Genomic DNA, 17,247 nt, shown 5'->3' with positions numbered 1-17,247 from the left:
TCCCCCCTCGAAACGACCTCTCTTCTCTTTCGGTCACGTGCCATGGCGAAAGGGTGCGGCCAGAGCCGATGAGGGTGCGGCTATCGGTGCACCGCCTCTCAGAGAACCTGTCAGTGTCAGTCGCGGGAGGCTCGTATAAATATGGGCTGATTCCTGCATGAAAATTTAGCTGCTCGTCCTCGTTCTCGTCGCCGGGCTCCTCAATAAAAAATCCTTCATGGGAGGGTAACGGTGGGGAGTCCGGTGGAGAGAAATCCTCCACAACGGAATGTAAACTGGCATTCAAATCTGCCTCCATTTTGTTTACAACGCCCAACCTCCAACGATCCAATCAATTCCCGAAGGACGAAATCAAGCCCCGCCATACATTTTTTTCTAATTTCAGAAGCCGTTTCACTCGGATATACACTCACCGGCCACTTTATTTGGTACCCCATGCTAGTAACGGGTTGGACCCCCTTTTGCCTTCAGAACTGCCTCAATTCTTCGTGGCATAGATTCAACAAGGTGCTGGAAGCATTCCTCAGGGAGTTTGGTCCATATTGACATGATGGCATCACACAGTTGCCGCAGATTTGTCGGCTGCACATCCATGATGCGAATCTCCCGTTCCACCACATCCCAAAGATGCTCTATTGGGTTGAGATCTGGTGACTGTGGAGGCCATTTTAGTACAGTGAACTCATTTTCATGTTCAAGAAACCAATTTGAAATGATTAGAGCTTTGTGACATGGTGGAAGTAGCCATCAGAGGATGAGTACATGGTGGCCATAAAGGGATGGACATGGTCAGAAACAATGCTCAGGTAGGCCGTGGCATTTAAACGATGCCCAATTGGCACTAAGGGGCCTAAAGTGTGCCAGGAAAACATCCCCCACACCATTACACCACCACCACCAGCCTGTACAGTGGTAACAAGGCATGATGGTCCCATGTTCTCATTCTGTTTACGCCAAATTCTGACTCTACCATCTGAATGTCTCAACAGAAATCGAGACTCATCAGACCAGGCAACATTTTTCCAGTCTTCAACTGTTCAATTTTGGTGAGCTCTTGCAAATTGTAGCCTCTTTTTCCTATTTGTAGTGGAGATGAGTGGTACCCGGTGGAGTCTTCTGCTGATGTAGCCCATCCGCCTCAAGGTTGTGCGTGTTGTGGCTTCACAAATGCTTTGCTGCATACCTCGGTTGTAACGAGTGGTTATTTCAGTCACTGTTGCCCTTCTATCAGCTCGAACCAGTCTGGCCATTCTTCTCTGACCTCTGGCATCAACAAGGCATTTCCGCCCACAGAACTGCCGCTCACTGGATGTTTTTTCTTTTTCGGACCATTCTCTGTAAACCCTAGAGATGGTTGTGCGTGAAAATCCCAGTAGATTAGCAGTTTCTAAAATACTCAGACCAGCCCTTCTGGCACCAACAATCATGCCACGTTCAAAGTCACTCAAATCAACTTTCTTCCCCATACTGATGCTCGGTTTGAACTGCAGGAGATTGTCTTGACCATGTCTACATGCCTAAATGCACTGAGTTGCCGCCATGTGATTGGCTGCTTAGAAATTAAGTGTTAACGAGCAGTTGGACAGGTGTACCTAATAAAGTGGCCGGTGAGTGTACGTCACAACAAGGAAAAAATGACAATCTCAACTTCCGTTTCATGCCGACTTTAATATATAGCTCTGTTTGACACATTTTGTATCGGGGGTCCCTGCTCCATGTCTCTATCGCCAGCTAATCGTTAAATTGGTATATACCGGTATATACAGGTATAGGAAGTAATTTGAAGGAAACAAAGTAACAACACGAATAAAGTACAACAGATGTATGTTAGCTCTCTTGAAGCTGCACAAACAGGTTGATTATTAAGAATCCTTAGATCCTTCAATAGTATAGTATGGAATGGTATGATATGATTTAGTGTAGTATATAGTCATTAACCTGTTGACTCTGATAGTGTGTGGAATGTTTGTATGGTTTTAAGATGAACCTTGGTGGTGCACTTTAAATACTGTATTATACTGTATATACTATATAAAACACTAAGGGCCAGATTTACTAACAGCTTGCGCCAGGTCAAAAATTTTGCCGTTAAAAATACTGTCAGGATTTATTAAAGACATGCAGTGCAAAAATAGCTCTAAAAAAGGCGTGGACAGGGTTATTTTTGCGGCTGATCTTATTGTATATGTATTTATAGGAGATTCCCTTTCAGACGCAAAATTTATGGGAGGAGAGTATTTAAATGAATCATGCAAGGTCATTGACTAAGGGTTTTGCCTAGGAAATTTACTCGTATTTGCACCATTATTTAACGGCCAACATTTTTTCATTTTTTTCTTAAACCAGATGCTAATTTGCGCTGCTTTTGGTAGATTGCGTTGGTCATTATGGAAATGATCCTATGATCCTTATTTTTGGTGCAAAACAACTGAACGCCTGTGGCAGTGGAATTTGGATGAAACAAAATTGTATGGACAAAAGTGGATAAATTACATTTGATACAACTAGGTTACTGTAAATGAGAAAGAAAAAAAACACTTAACATTATTTTATGGAATATAATAAGCCATTAATTTGATGTTCTAAAAAATATATTTACAATCATACATACTGGCTGTCACAGTCTTCGTCTGCACTGTTCTGTCTTGTTTGCACTACATCTCCCAGAATCCCTCTTGTCTCCACACCTGATCTCACTCCCTCATTTCCTCGTCATCATCTGTCTCACCTGTTTGCACATCATTAGTGTTCATTGGTTTGTGTATTTAGTTCCCTCTGTTCAGTCATTCCTTGTCGGTGGACGCGACAGTCGCGTGTTTAGCAGGTCGGCTATCTGAAGTAGCCTCAGCAGCGCGAGCAGGACTAGAAATTGTGGCAGCAGCGCTTTCTCCCCGAGCTGCTGGTGGCTGTGGGAACGGAGAGCGACCGAACTGAGAGTCGTTGGTTAGCAGGTTGGCTATCCGATCTAGCCTCCTAGTACGGACGGAGTCGGAAGTGAAGCCACACTGGAACTTAGCGAGCTCGGTTGAATGGTTCAAACGTTTAAACAAAAACTGACGGATGATCCGGGGAGAAAGGAGCGTCTGGAAGTGGGAGTTTGGAAAAAGGTCAACTTAAAATGGAGAAGATGAAGAAGGCAGCGGGTAGGCACAACTATGTTGAGAATGGGTCAGAGTGGAGGGACACTGATATGGGTAATAGTGAGGGAGGTATGGATATAAGTCAAGAAGGTGGAAAAAAGAGGGACAAAAGAGGAGATACTTTTGCGGGGATCAGTACAAAGAGGGTGAGGAGTAATGAGGATTATGGGAAAGTAATAAAAGATAAAGGTACGGAAGGACTAGAGTTTAAAATCATATTGAGATTTGGTGAGGAGAGGGGAGTTTCGTCAATAAGTCCGGTGAAATTAACAACTGTATTGAGAAACCAGATTGGGGATATAGTAGTAGCCAAGGTGTTGAGGGATGGTAATCTAATGATCGGATGTAAAAATGAAGAACAGAGAGAGCGGGCTGGAAGGATTAAAGAAATTGGGAGGTTTAAAGTAATAAGTACAAGTCAAATTGAAAAAGGAAACATGTGGAGTAAGGGAGTGATATGGGGGGTACCAGTTGGGGTTACAATAGAGGAAATTAAAGCAAATATTAAAGGAGGATGTCTAAAAGGTGCTCGAAGGATGCAGATAACTCGTGTTGTGGTTCTGGAGTTTGAGGAGGAAGTGCTCCCAAAGAATGTAACACTAGGTTTTATGAGTTATAGTGTAAGGGAGTATGTTCCAAAACCAATGAGGTGTTATAACTGTCAAAGGTTTGGGCACACAGCAATAACATGTAAAGGCAGAAGAAGGTGTGCAAGATGTGGAGAAGATCATGAGTATGGTCATTGTAATCACGAGCAACCAAAGTGTTGTAATTGTGGGGGTAGTCATAGTGTGGCTTACGGTGGATGTGAGGTGATGAGAAGGGAAATGGAAGTACAACGAACTAAAATTCAAAATAAGATCTCATATGCAGAAGCAGTGAAAATGGTTAGTAAGAGTGATGAAAGAAACAGAGTTGAAACACAAAAAACAAAAGTACCAGACCAGGCAAAGGAGGGGATAGTAATGGTTGATCTAAAGAAGTTAGTCACTTTCATAGCAGGGGTGATAAATGCAACTATGGAGGTTAAATCTAAAACGGAGAGAATACAAATAATTGTAAAAGCAGCAGTTCATCACCTAGATATTAGGGAGTTGACATGGGAGGAAGTGAGGAATGAGCTAAGCAGTCAAGCAAGCCAGGAGCAAGTAGGGACTGGATAGTATTAATAATGGTCTTCTTGCTACAATGGAATGCTAGGAGCTTGATGGCCAATGGACAGGAATTTAAAAAGTATATTGATGATCTTCCTAATAAACCAGACATTATTTGTGTACAGGAAACTTGGTTGAGACCAAATTTAGAATTCAGGTTAGATGGATATGCCTCTGTAAGGTGTGATAGGGAAGAGGGAGTAGGGGGAGGATGTGCTACATTTATTGGAAACGATATTTCATTCAGAGAAGTGAGTGTAGGGGGGAAAGAACAAGAATCTGTGAGTGTAGCGATATGGACGAATGAGGGAGAGTGTGTAATTATAAATTATTATAATCCTTGTAGGAAATTAGAGTTGGGGCAGATAACACAAATAGTAGGGTTGGATGGTAACAAGGTGGTAGTATGTGGTGACTTTAATGCACATAGTACTTTATGGGGAGGAATAAGAACAGATGCAAATGGTGAGGTGATAGAAGAATTGCTGGAAGAGAGAAACATGGTTTGTTTAAATGATGGGAGAGGGACTAGAATAGATGTGCATACAGGGAACATCTCAGCATTAGATTTAACTTTAGTTTCTAGGAATTTAGCGGGAATATGTGAGTGGGATCTATCTGAAGATTCATCGGTAGGTAGTGATCATTTTCCAGTATGGTGTAGTGTTTTATTGGAAACAAATAAGGAGCAAAGGGAATTAGTGGGGAAGTGGATATTTAGTAGTGCAAAATGGGAAAGATTTAAATATATGTGTGAGATAGAAATGGATAAAATAGATCTAAATGAGGAAATCGAAGAGATTGATAAAAGTATTAGAACAACAAGTACCCAAAGAATCGATCCCTAAAAGCAAAGGGAAAATGAAAAGAAAGGCAGTTCCCTGGTGGACAGATGAATGTGGGAAAATAGTGAAAGAAAGGAATAAAGCACTTAGAGTATTAAGAAGAACCCATAATTTTCATAATTTGATTAAATATAAAGAAACGCAAGCAATGGTTAGGAAAATTATACGAAAAGCAAAAAAGCAAAGCTGGCAGACTTTCTGTAACAAAATTGGTAGAGCAACACCTGTTGGAGATGTGTGGAACATGATTAAGAGTATGCGAGGAATTAGAAGGGAATGGAAGTATCCAATATTGAAGATGGGGGAGGAAGCAGCAGTGTCTGACCAGGAGAAGGCAGAGATGATAGCGAAGGCATTTACTCTTATTCATAGTTCTGATAACTTAACGGAGGAGGGCAAGAGAGGACGGACAATGACAAGAATAGAATATGGAGACTTACTTGAAAGAAGGGAGGATTGTAACAGTATAATGGATGCGCCAATTACAATGGAAGAAATGATAAGAGCAATAAAAGGATCTGGATTAACATCTCCGGGTAAAGATGATATCTGTTATGTAATGTTAGAACATCTAGGTGTTTTAGCATCTACAAAGTTGCTGGGGTTTTATAATAAAGTATGGGATTTAGGGAATTTACCAGTTGGGTGGAAAGAAGCAATAATTATTCCTATCAGGAAACCAGGGAAAGATTTGTCAAGCCCAACGAATTATAGACCAATAGCACTTACGTCACATGTAGGAAAGATAATGGAAAGGATCATTACAGATAGATTATCCTTTTAAATGGAAAAAAGAGGAATTTTATCACCTCATCAGAGTGGATTTAGGAGGGGTAGAGGAACAATGGATTCGGTTATGTGTTTGGAAACCGAGATAAGGAAAGCTCAAGTTAATAAAGAATCCGTAATGGCAGTGTTCTTTGATGTAGAAAAAGCCTACGATATGGTTTGGAAGGAGGGAGTAATGATAAAATTAAAAATGATAGGAATAGCAGGTAGGACATACAATTGGATTAAGGGATTTTTGGATGAGAGAAGTATACAAGTAAGAATTGGGACAGCTGTTTCAAGAAGGTACATGGTAGAGAATGGTACTCCTCAGGGCAGTGTTATTAGCCCTATACTCTTTTCCATAATGATTAATGACGTTTTTTCACAAGTGCAGGGGGATATCGGACAGTCACTGTTTGCTGATGATGGAGCCTTATGGAAAAGGGGAAGGAACATCAATCATATTAAAGGTAAAATACAAGAGGCAATTAATGTGGTGGAGAGATGGTCAATTGCATGGGGATTTAAGTTTGCAATTGGGAAGACCAAGACTGTAATTTTCACTAGAAAGAGAGGGGTTGAGGCTCAGGTAAAGATGTATGGACAAGATATAGAGAGAGTAAAAGTTTTTAGGTTTTTGGGTATGTGGTTTGATGATAAGCTAACATGGAATGAACATATTAGAAGGATAAATACCAAGTGTAAAAAGATACTAAATGTGATGAGATGCATAACAGGGTCAGAATGGGGGGCAAGTAGGGCGGCTAGTAAAAATGTGTATATAGCATTGATAAGATCAGTATTAGATTATGGGAGCATTGCTTATGGATCGGCAGCTAAAACATCATTAAAGAAGTTGGATGTGGTGCAAGCTCAAGCTCTAAGAATATGCTGTGGGGCTGTGAAAACAACTCCTGTGGCTGCTCTTCAGGTTGAGATGGGGGAAATGCCGTTGCACATTAGACGTAAGCAATTAATGATGCACTACTGGATAAATTTACAAGGGCATTCTGGGATCGACATCCTACAACTAAGATACTTCTCCCATGTTGGGAGAGTGAAAGAGCTAAACAGGGATGCTTTGCATGGAGATGTGAGGAAATAGCTGAAGACATGACATTAAATCAAGGAGGATATATCCCGACAGTGCCATTATCAGTGACACCACCTTGGTTGTTTCCTCCAGTGTCAGTAGATTTATATTTCCTGGAAAAAATCCAGGGTCAAAAAGGATTTGGAAATATGGCAGTACTGGTGGAAGATAGACTACAAACACTATATCAAACATATGTTCAAATATATACAGATGGATCCAAGCATCCTAATACAGGGAAAGCAGGTTTTGGTTTTAGTATTCCTGCATTGCATGTTTCTGGTAAAAGAAGGACTTCAGATCATCTATCAGTCTATACAGTAGAGATGTTGGCAATTGTAATAGCATTACAGAAGGTAGAAGAATTACAAATTAAAAAAGTTATTTTATGTACAGACTCATGCTCTGCATTAATGTCACTGCAGTCATTTACATCTAACAGTAGGCAAGATATAGTAAATGAGATCTATGAAACATTGTACAGAATTAAAAATATGAATATGCAGGTAACATTTATGTGGATTCCAGCACACAGAGGGATTAAGGGAAATGAAGATGTGGATGCATTAGCAAAACAGGCTCTGATGCAGGAGGAGGTAATGTGCGTTTCCCTCAGTAAGTCTGAAGCCAAAGGAATAATTAAACGAAACATCATTAAGGAGTGGCAGAACAGTTGGGATACAGGAAACACGGGCGACATCTCTATTTATTACAGCAAGATGTGGGTAAAGGAAGGATAACCAGAAGAAACAATAAAGAGGAGAATATCTTGACAAGGCTAAGGGTAGGACATACTAGGCTTAATAAAACTCTGTACTTAATAAATAAACACCCTTCAGGAGTGTGTGATCATTGCCAAATAGAGGAGTCAGTTGAGCATGTAATTCTTCACTGTCAAAAATTCTCTCGAGAGCGGGAAGTATTAAGGGAGGAAAGTAGAAAGTTGGAACAGGAAGAATTAAGTTTAAAAAATGTTTTTGATATTGAAGTAGGGAAGTTTTTCTGTTATTTGAGAGAAACTGGATTGATAAATAGAATTTAGGGGCAGGTAAAATTAATAGTATTATTACTGTTATTAGGTGGGTTTTTTATTTTTTTATTTTTTATTTAAGGGAAGGAAAGCTCTGGCTCACACTCCAACATAGTAGGTGGCGGTAATGCACCATAATGCTGGTTGCCACCCGCCATTAAACATTACGAAGAAGAAGATTCCTTGTCGGTCTTTGTTTATACGTCACCTTTGTGTGTATGCTTTGTGTATGCCTTGTGTATGCCTTAACCTGATCCTGGAAATGGAATAAATCTATGTTTGAATTGGAACCTGTCGACCATCGTCTTCTTCAACCCGCACACAGCCGTGACACTGGCAAAATGATGTAACAATATTTTTTTTAATATTTTGATTGCAAGGTGTGTACTACTGTTCAAAAGTTTGGTATTAGTAAGGTTCTAAGGTAAGGTACCAAGACTACATTTATCTAAAAACAGTAATATTGTGAAATATTTTTATCAACTGTTTTCTATTTTAATGTTTAAAACAAATTATTGTGATGGCAAAGCTCATTTTACTCTAGATTTCAGTGTCACACGACCCTTCAGAAATCATTCTGCTGCTCAAGAAACATTTCTGATTATCACAGTTGAAAATGGTTGTGCTGCTTAATGAAGTGTGGAAATTGACCTTGCCTGCTATAAAAGTATAACATTTCTTAAATCATAGTGATTCAAACTTTTGTCATGCAAATCTTAATTGATGAAAATGCCAGAATATTTTAACATCGATTCAACAACATTTAAAGGTTTCATTTTTCAAGAGTTCAAGTCAGAAGTGCCTCTAATTGAAGCCCAATTAAGAACATACATGTTTATGGAACTTTATGACTTTTAAAAAATGTTGAATGAGTGTTTGGTTGTGCAACAAAATAGATCATGCATTTGTATCAATGATCATCATTGTGTATCATCCAGGCACACAGTGCAACACATAAGGTGCAAAATGTTTATTTGGACACTGATATGGTTGTGGAGTTATTTCCCAGAGATCATTGCCAAGAGATGACACAGTTGCAAAGCTTAAAGGGATACTCCACTTTTTTTGGAAATAGGCTCAATTTACAACTCCCCCAGAGTTAAACTGTTGAGTTTTACCGTTTTTGAATCCATTCAACCGATCTCCGGTTCTGACGGTATCACTTTTAGCATAGCTTAGCATACATCATTGAAGTGGACAAGACCATTAGCATTTCTCAATAAAAAATGACCAAAGTGTTTCGATATTTTTCCTATTTAAAACTTGACTCTTCTGTAGTTACATCGTGCACTAAGACCGACGGAAAATGTAAAGTTGCGATTTTCGCAACTTTAAAAAAATATTTAAAAAAATATCGGAAAAATATCGAAACACTTTGGTCATTTTTTTAATGAGAAATGCTAATGGTCTTGTCCACTTCAATGATGTATGCTAAGCTATGCTAAAAGTGGTACCGTCAGAACCGGAGATCGGCTGAATGGATTCAAAAACGGTAAAACTCAACAGTTTAACTCTGGGGGAGTTGTAAAATGAGCCTATTTCCAAAAAAAGTGGAGTATCCCTTTAAGGAAAGGTATCAGAAGAGCTTAGCAATAAATAAAATGGTAATAGTGCATGTATTTAGGAATATTCTAATATTCTTCTGTTGGAAATAAGTGTTGCTATAATCATTCAGGTGTTCTGGAATTTTTGGTTTTACGGTAAAAGTGGAACCTTAAACCTTGTGATATTTTTTTTGTAAATTTATATTTTTTTTGTAAAAATAATAATATTTTTTTATTGCAGTGACATTCAACAAATGATAACAAAAGACAGTTTAAAGCATTGCAATGTACAAAGGAAAAGCACAACGAAATGAAGGAGTTGAAGTTTGCAGTGCTTTATATAGGCCTACACGAAGTGAATGCCAGCAATCATTTAGTCATTAATGAATGCACAAAACGTGCAAACTAATAAAAACATTATGAACTTTATGAAATGATACACAATTGTAGTTTAAGTTCGCGCTTAAAACTATATTTACCTTTTTTTGAAATAATCCATTAAGAGGAGCGTGAACTAGAATGAGCAGTTCCACGCGCATGCCCGGGAAACTCATGAATATTAATGTGGGCTCCGCCCACTGCCTCTACAGATGCACAACTCACTTTTGCCCCACATTTCATGGTACACTTGGTGCAAAAGGGATAGCGCGCGAAACTTGTCACTTGAAAGCGAAAAACAGAGCTTGAGATTCGTCGCAGCAGATTCAAGCAGCTGTAGTTGCACTTGTGTTTGTGCTAGAAAAATATACAAGACGTTTGTGAGAAAATATTCTACAAGTGTCCAACTCTCATTGGATGAATTCACATACTGATTTGCGGATGAGTGAAATTTCTCTGTGACTTCACATGTTTTTATGCAGGTGTGTAAATGCGTTTTGCACCATATTCACTGAAACAACTGTAGCAAAAATGTGAGCGTACGAGTTTCTTAATTGGTGATTTGTAGAATAGGATTTGTGCACCTGCAATGAAGAATTTGAGAAGGTGTAACTGTTGTGTTGTGTTTGTGGAAGAGAAAAAAAAGTCTACAAGTTTGCAACTCTTAAAACATTTCTCTCTGTGACTTCAAATTTACTTGTGGCTATTCTCTACAACTACAAATTCCACTGTCACAGGCATTCAGTTGTTTTGCACTAAAAATACCTTCATATGATCCGGCTGTGTCTGTCTTTTTTCATTTGCACATCATCAGTAGGTAACACTAATTTGCCCTGTTTAGTAAATCTGGCCCTATGTCTTATCTACGTCTCTTTCTCTAAATCTCAGCATACTCCTTTGTTTTGATGTAAGTGGATTGATGTATTTGCACCTTTTGTCTTGTTTCAGGTGGCATATACCTTTGATGCTGGTCCTAATGCTGTTATTTACACCTTGCAAGAGCACGTACCAGAGTTTGTACAGGTGGTTCGTCATTTCTTTCCCTCAGAAGCCAATGGATCAGAGTAAGTTGCTAAAATCATGCATGCTGTTAATATTGATACTTTGACATTAAAACATACACTGCAGCTCTTCACAAAACAAAGCACATCAAGTTATAACTCAACGCAGTAACTTTAATTTGCAGCTTTGGCAGAGGTCTTCCTGTATGTTCAGCTGACCTCTCTGAGGAGCTGAAGAGAGACCTTAATATGGAGCCAACTCCAAAGGGCATACACTACATAATCAGCACTAAGGTAAGTGTCTGGAAACTGCATTAACTGTAAGGCACATTCATCTATTATCTAATAGTTCTTTAAAAATAAATAAAATACCTTGTTTGTCTCACTATATTTATGTAACCCTTATTGAATTCTGTGTCAGTGCAAAATGGTGTTGCATGCATGACCTGATTTATCATAATTGCTGCATAACCTGTTTTAAGGCTGGTCCTGGACCATGTGTGGTGGAGGATGATCCAAACCATCATTTGTTGGGTGTTGACGGGCTGCCCAAGAAGAGTGCAGTTTCAGATTAACCTTAAAGATCCTTTTAGATCTAAAAAAATAAAAGATTTTGCATAAATATATACTTTACTTTGTAAATATGTTTTAATATTAATTGTTGTCTAAAGAGTACATTTACTCTAAATAAAGTAATGGTTTTTAATGATGACATGAGTTGTCTTTTTGTATGGTCTGCAAAAAGGGATTTTTGTCTTTGTTTCTATTTAGAAGCATCCATAAATACATGTCTATGGTTTCACTTGAATATATGCCAAAAAAAAAAAAAAAAAATCAACTTTCATTTCATGCTGATGGGTGTGCTTTTCAATCGGAAGGCTGCTTCCTAGTAAGGCTGCATATCTCAGCTGCCAAGTCACCACAATTCTTTGCACACATTCGGATCTCGAAAAAGAATCAGCATAAAGGCCTCCTTTATCTGAGCCTATGCACCTACATTTTTGACCAAAACAAAAAGGATTATTTGTGGGTAATTTTGGCAATATTGAATAAAATTTAAAAATGTATCACACTAGTGTGCTTTATTGTTTAGGAAGTTTGTTTTTTGAAATGCTTTTATCTTGTACAAAATGGTACAAAGTCACACCTGTGGTGTTCCCAGTCAAAAATGTCCAGCCTAGAAAATAGCATGGCTTATAATAAATATTTAATCAAGATTCAATCTTTTTGTCAACTTGTTTTCTTTCAATTAGGACAGGTTTTGTATTTATTTTTTAAACTGACTGACTGTAGGCCTCATTGATCTGAGTCAAAAATGACCATCCATTTAAAATGAATGGGGGAGATCGAAAATAAGAGAAACATATGGGCCTGGTGAAACCTGGTTTAGATTAAGATTTAGATTAGATTTCTTTAGTTCAATTAGGACATTTAAGTAGCTTTTATAAAAATGCCTTAAAAAAACATTACTAGTGTGCATCTTGAGACAAAACAACGGCACTGACATATTTTAAGATATGGCAGAGCAAGTTGCTTTCATTTAAAACAGCTCAAACATGCATTTTAGTCTGTGAAACTGGGGGTTAGTTTTCAGGAGCATGTTCATCATATTCAAATTAACATATTTACATGGGTGCTTGCCAAGATAAGGCCTTGGACCTGTGCATGCGTGGATACACACACACACACACACTACTGTAGTCCAGACGAGGGACACATACACACACACATACACACTACTGCAGTCCAGACGAGGTTTGGCCTGGGAATATACAAATTATGTCCCACTTCAGACCTCGGTAAATTCCTGGCAATCAGACGTCACGTTCACATGTTGTCCACATGATGTCGCCACGACACAACGAGAGCATATCAGAACAGAACAAAAACAACATAACATCGCTTTGAAAGCAGCTGACGAAAAGCACAAACAAAGGTATTGTAACATAAACTTAATATCTAATTAGACCCTTCTCATTTTAAATTTGTAATTAATTGACTACTTTTTCTTGCCAAATTTTATATTCACAAATGTACATTTTCAAAGAATATAAATTAAAAGAATAAAAATTCTTTTTATTTTTAAGAAAGAATTTGATATGTATCTAAACTCCTTGAAGAAATCTAAAAACTCTATTGCATGTACTCTTTCATGGTGTAAAACACTTAAGCTAATTTTATATTCTTTATTGTTTTGTCTTGTAACCCTCATTATTGTCTATTATTGAATATTACTTTTTTGTCTTGTTTTTTTTGTATTTGTTACTGTTGCATAATAAAATAATAAAAAAAAAAACTTAATGTTAGATTTACCAAATCCCGAGCTGTCTGGAATGCAACATTACTAGAACGTCTCATTCCAGCGTTTAATGCTGAGGCCGAGGGAGCTCTAGCCTAAAGGCCTCTAAAGGAGTGGAATAAAGGACGCATTCTCACTAGGATGCAGCTTTCAGTTTGAGAAGCACCCTTAATTTTATTGAAACACATACAAAAGCTGCAAGAGAGCAATTCGATTTTAGACTCGACCTCAGCTCGTCTGACCAATAAGGAGATTTATTTTTGCTGTCGTCCCGCCTCCTGTGGTCTGCTTTTTATTGACATGTCCACTCTGGCGCTTTAATTTCCCTTAACGAATTTACTGAATAATTAGATTAAATTCAATTCACATTTATTTGTATCAGCGCTTTTCACATATCGTTTCAAAGCAGCTTTACAGAAAATGCATGTCTATAAATTACAATTAGTGATCTGTTATCAGAGGTGACTGTGTCCAAGTAATGTACACAAACCACGCAGTTAGCTAATAAAGTATTAATTTACGGCAGAAACAATGAGCTCAGTTATTATTATAAGTTGTGAACAATGATTACAATATATGGAAAATTCAGCATAGGTGGAGCATGTTGATTCAGACTTATGTCTGATGAAACGTAGCGCAAAGTAAAAGCGGAAGTGATGAAATGAAAGGGTTGGGGTTATGAAACACTGGCCACTACCCACTTGTATTATAGAATTAAGTTGAAAATATACTTCATTTATCAGTGTCAGCACGCACTCAAGTGGCCATGGGGAAGATTGAGTGGGCTATGTGGGCTAACGAGCAAGCTCTGGCTGCTGGACTCAGTAAGAACACATAGGCTACTCTAATTATTTATCTCATTCTGTTTTGTGTGTGTGGCTGTCTAAAGCATTTAAGCGAGGAAGTTACACTTACATTAATATTTGAATACTACACAACTAAAGGTTTTAACGTATAAAACTGTAAGCGATCGTTCATTCCGTGATGTTTTTTATTTTATTTAATTATTGTAGGACCTATAGCCTATTATTTATTTATATTAAAACCAAGAAGTTGATTTTCAGGCTATCTTGCTAATGGTTAAATGTGAAAGAACAATGTTTAAATTCTTATCGGCTATAGGTTTACTATTTTTATCTTAAAAAATATATGTCAGTTAATGCAGGCTTGTGTGAATATATATATATATATATATATATGTATATTAAAAAACATAATGACATTAAACTTTTTTCCTGTTGCAGTTTATGCGACTGGTGGAATCGTCGGAGTGGCCGGTCAGTTCAGAGGCTGGCAGTTTGCAGCGTTCGGCATGTATCCTTACAACCTCTGCAGGGATCTTTCCTATAAATTGCTTTGATTTGCCCTCATTTTTCATTTTCTTTTCCTCATTTGTTCTTTTAGTCTTTCGGCTGTTAAAGTAGCCTACCATTTTTTTGTGGTAAATTTCCCAAGTGTATTTCTAGTGTCTACATTTATATCCTTTACTGTGATAGTGCTGCTGGTGTGTTTGTGTGTTTGCTTGAATATCCGCGCAGCAAACGGGGCAAAGGCACCAGCGTTGAGAGAACGTAAGTGTTCTTTATGTATCAATCTGACCTCATTTGAGACTGTAAGTAATTACAGGAAGTACAGCCTGGTGATTTCACCACACCATAAATACATTTTGGACTGAGTCATTTGTATAATGAAAACTTCCTTGTGTGCTTTGAATCATACACTTTTCTTGGAAGGCTTTTTTGTTTTAATATATATATATATATATATATTTTAGTGGTCAGTACTGCTTCACAGTGTGTGTAAAGGCTTTTGGACCCCTGACCAGAAACTATTACATCCGAGCGTTCTTGCATGCTGCGTAAGTCTGTCATTCTTCTGCAGGTGTTGTCATGTGTCCATTAACTTTTATTGTTGCAGGATAGCATCTTACCTGTGTTTCTGTGTGTGTTACCCTGCAGGCTGTGTGTTCCTGGAGGGTTCATGTTAGCCACAGTTCTGGGAAGTGTGTGTCTAGCAATTGCCAGTTTAATCTACCTTTCGGTAAGTTCCTCCAAATAAATCCAAAATAATTCAGTGACTGAATGAATGTGAATGCAACCACAACTAAATGAAGATAGGAAACTAAAAGATCTTATTGCGTCATGCTCAGATGCTTCCTCTTGTAAAATCCCCCTTTTCACTTTCAAACTGTTACAGTGAACAGTTCAACCAAAATGAAAATTCTGTCATTTGTTCACCCTCATGTGGTTTCAAACTCATATGACGTTATATGTAGTCCATATGCACATTCTGTGAAACATTCACATTCTCGTTTTAAGTTCTACTGAATAAAGAAAATGTGAATGATGTAAATTATAAAAGAATTTTGAACTCAAGCTTTAAAAACATATATGTTTTTTTGTCTTTGTGCTGACAAGTGATGCTGAGAGATGTAAGTGTATTGTAAGTGTATTATGATCCATCCCACAGTATTTTAGTACAGTGTACAGTATTTCACTTCATTAGACTCATATGAACTGTCATTTAAAGAAGTTTTGGGACAACATCTATGTTTGGATGTATTTGGTTGTGTGGCCATATGGCCTTAGTTTAAAGATTATTCTCATTAAATTCAGCCTTTTGTACATGATTGTACTGGCATCACAGGCAGCTATTCATGGAGAGCATTGGGAGCCAATACTGCCCCGGACAGAGCCACCAAAGCGTGTTGGGGAGAGCATCAAAGAACCTCCTCGAAACCCTCCACCTCGACCTCCTCCCGAACTTCGCCGAAAGAAAATGGATAACTTAGAGTCTGCAGCGTATGACAATCCCATGTCTTTGACCATCAACGAATAAAGATTCCAGTGTGAAAACAGTTTACCTATAATTCAAGGAGGCTTCAGCAACAAGTAATTGTAATATGAAGCATTTATATTCTATAAAAGCACAGTATTGTGTTTATTTTATAATATCTTGGGTATGATCTTGATCAATTTTATACATCCCTGTTACTTGCATACATTTTCATACATTTTCATTTTTATTGTCACTGATAAGAGGAGCGATTTTTATGTGAGATCAGTTTTTATCATCTAATATAATAATAGAAGGAAAAATGTGTTTACTTGGATGCTGTCAAAATGTTAACAGTGATTTTGTTTATTTACCTCAAGAGAGTGTGTTATGTCTTCATTTGTACTTACAATAAACTCAGGATTTGCTTCATTCAATTATTTGTCATTTATAGAGTTAAAATATTGCTAAGTTTCATTTCCTCTTTTTTGTCTTGTGCGTATAACCTAATGTTGAGTGACGTGTAAACAATTTCAAAATGTAGGGAATTTTTTACTTTGTGAATGCACCATTCATAACCAAAGAAAAGAAATACACAATGGTCATTATGTGATGACAGAGGGTAAATCAGATAAACCGCATCTTCATGTTTTCACAATCACTGTTACACCACAAGGAACAAGGAAGTTAATCTTGCTCGAAAAATTATGTGTTCATTTGATGGTGGCTTGTTTGATTGAATGTTTAACGAAGATTAAATGCTTCTTTGGATGTCTAATGTGAATTTCAATCAGTGTCGAATTTCAATCGGCTGCTGGTATTTCAAAGAGGGGAAGCTCATTTTCATTATTTCATTTATAAATAATATACATCATTATTTATTTTTTATATGTACACCCATACATGTTAGTAATAGTATATATATATATATATATATATATATATATATAATGTGTGTGTGTGTGTGTGTGTGCATAAACCGTTTTCTTAATTCATTTATAAATAATATATTTTATTTTTGTTTTTGTTTATTTTTTTGGTTGCTGATAGATAAATAAATTTAAATCAGGTCGACAATATTAGCACTGTCTGTCGTGCAGTTTGCTAGCTGGCTAGTTCCCTATGAATGAATGAACAAACGATCTAAAAAAAAAGGTATTAAACTCGACGGAGGAAATGTGGGTATAAGGTTAAACTGAAACAAGGAACGTTGGGTG

The 17,247-nt window shown here is 37.5% G+C and overlaps 2 protein-coding genes across 4 annotated transcripts in view; both read left to right on the top strand.

The window, feature by feature from the left end:
- Positions 1–11,668, top strand: part of mvda (mevalonate (diphospho) decarboxylase a) — a 50,031-nt gene extending 38,363 nt beyond the window's left edge. For both annotated transcript variants that reach the window (XM_056253111.1, XM_056253110.1), the window contains 3 exons: positions 10,904–11,019; positions 11,142–11,250; positions 11,439–11,668. In XM_056253111.1, the coding sequence (XP_056109086.1) occupies positions 10,904–11,019; positions 11,142–11,250; positions 11,439–11,531 (318 nt within the window). In that variant the 3' untranslated portion in view covers positions 11,532–11,668. The remainder of the gene's footprint in view (positions 1–10,903; positions 11,020–11,141; positions 11,251–11,438) is intronic.
- Positions 11,669–13,892: 2,224 nt separating this feature from the next.
- On the top strand, positions 13,893–16,467 carry LOC130086886 (cytochrome b-245 light chain). 2 transcript variants are annotated; one of them, XM_056253109.1, is made up of 6 exons: positions 13,893–14,079; positions 14,500–14,569; positions 14,752–14,826; positions 15,030–15,113; positions 15,214–15,295; positions 15,871–16,467. In XM_056253109.1, exons 1-6 carry the CDS (start codon positions 14,022–14,024, stop codon positions 16,039–16,041), a joined length of 540 nt encoding a protein of 179 aa, XP_056109084.1. In that variant the 5' UTR covers positions 13,893–14,021; the 3' UTR covers positions 16,042–16,467. The 2 variants fall into 2 exon arrangements, with proteins under 2 accessions (XP_056109084.1, XP_056109083.1); XM_056253108.1 differs by having other exon boundaries at positions 13,895–14,079; positions 15,902–16,467.
- Positions 16,468–17,247: the final 780 nt, after the last annotated feature.

This window comes from Rhinichthys klamathensis, unplaced genomic scaffold, assembly GCF_029890125.1.
Source record: "Rhinichthys klamathensis goyatoka isolate OS25496 unplaced genomic scaffold, OSU_Roscu_1.1 h1tg000102l_1, whole genome shotgun sequence".
NCBI lineage: Eukaryota > Metazoa > Chordata > Actinopteri > Cypriniformes > Leuciscidae > Rhinichthys > Rhinichthys klamathensis.
The sequence above is the reverse complement of the archived record's forward strand: the minus strand, read 5'-3'. Positions and strand labels throughout refer to the sequence as shown.

What these genes read in the sequence shown, in the direction of transcription:
- LOC130086886 (XM_056253108.1), top strand. Translation starts at nt 14,022, where the DNA reads ATGGGGAAGATTGAGTGGGCTATGTGGGCTAACGAGCAAGCTCTGGCT. An exon ending in AGCTCTGGCTGCTGGACTCA is followed by an intron (nt 14,080 to 14,499) that starts GTAAGAACACAT and finishes TTCCTGTTGCAG; the next exon opens with TTTATGCGACTGGTGGAATC. An exon ending in CAGTTTGCAGCGTTCGGCAT is followed by an intron (nt 14,570 to 14,751) that starts GTATCCTTACAA and finishes TTACTGTGATAG; the next exon opens with TGCTGCTGGTGTGTTTGTGT.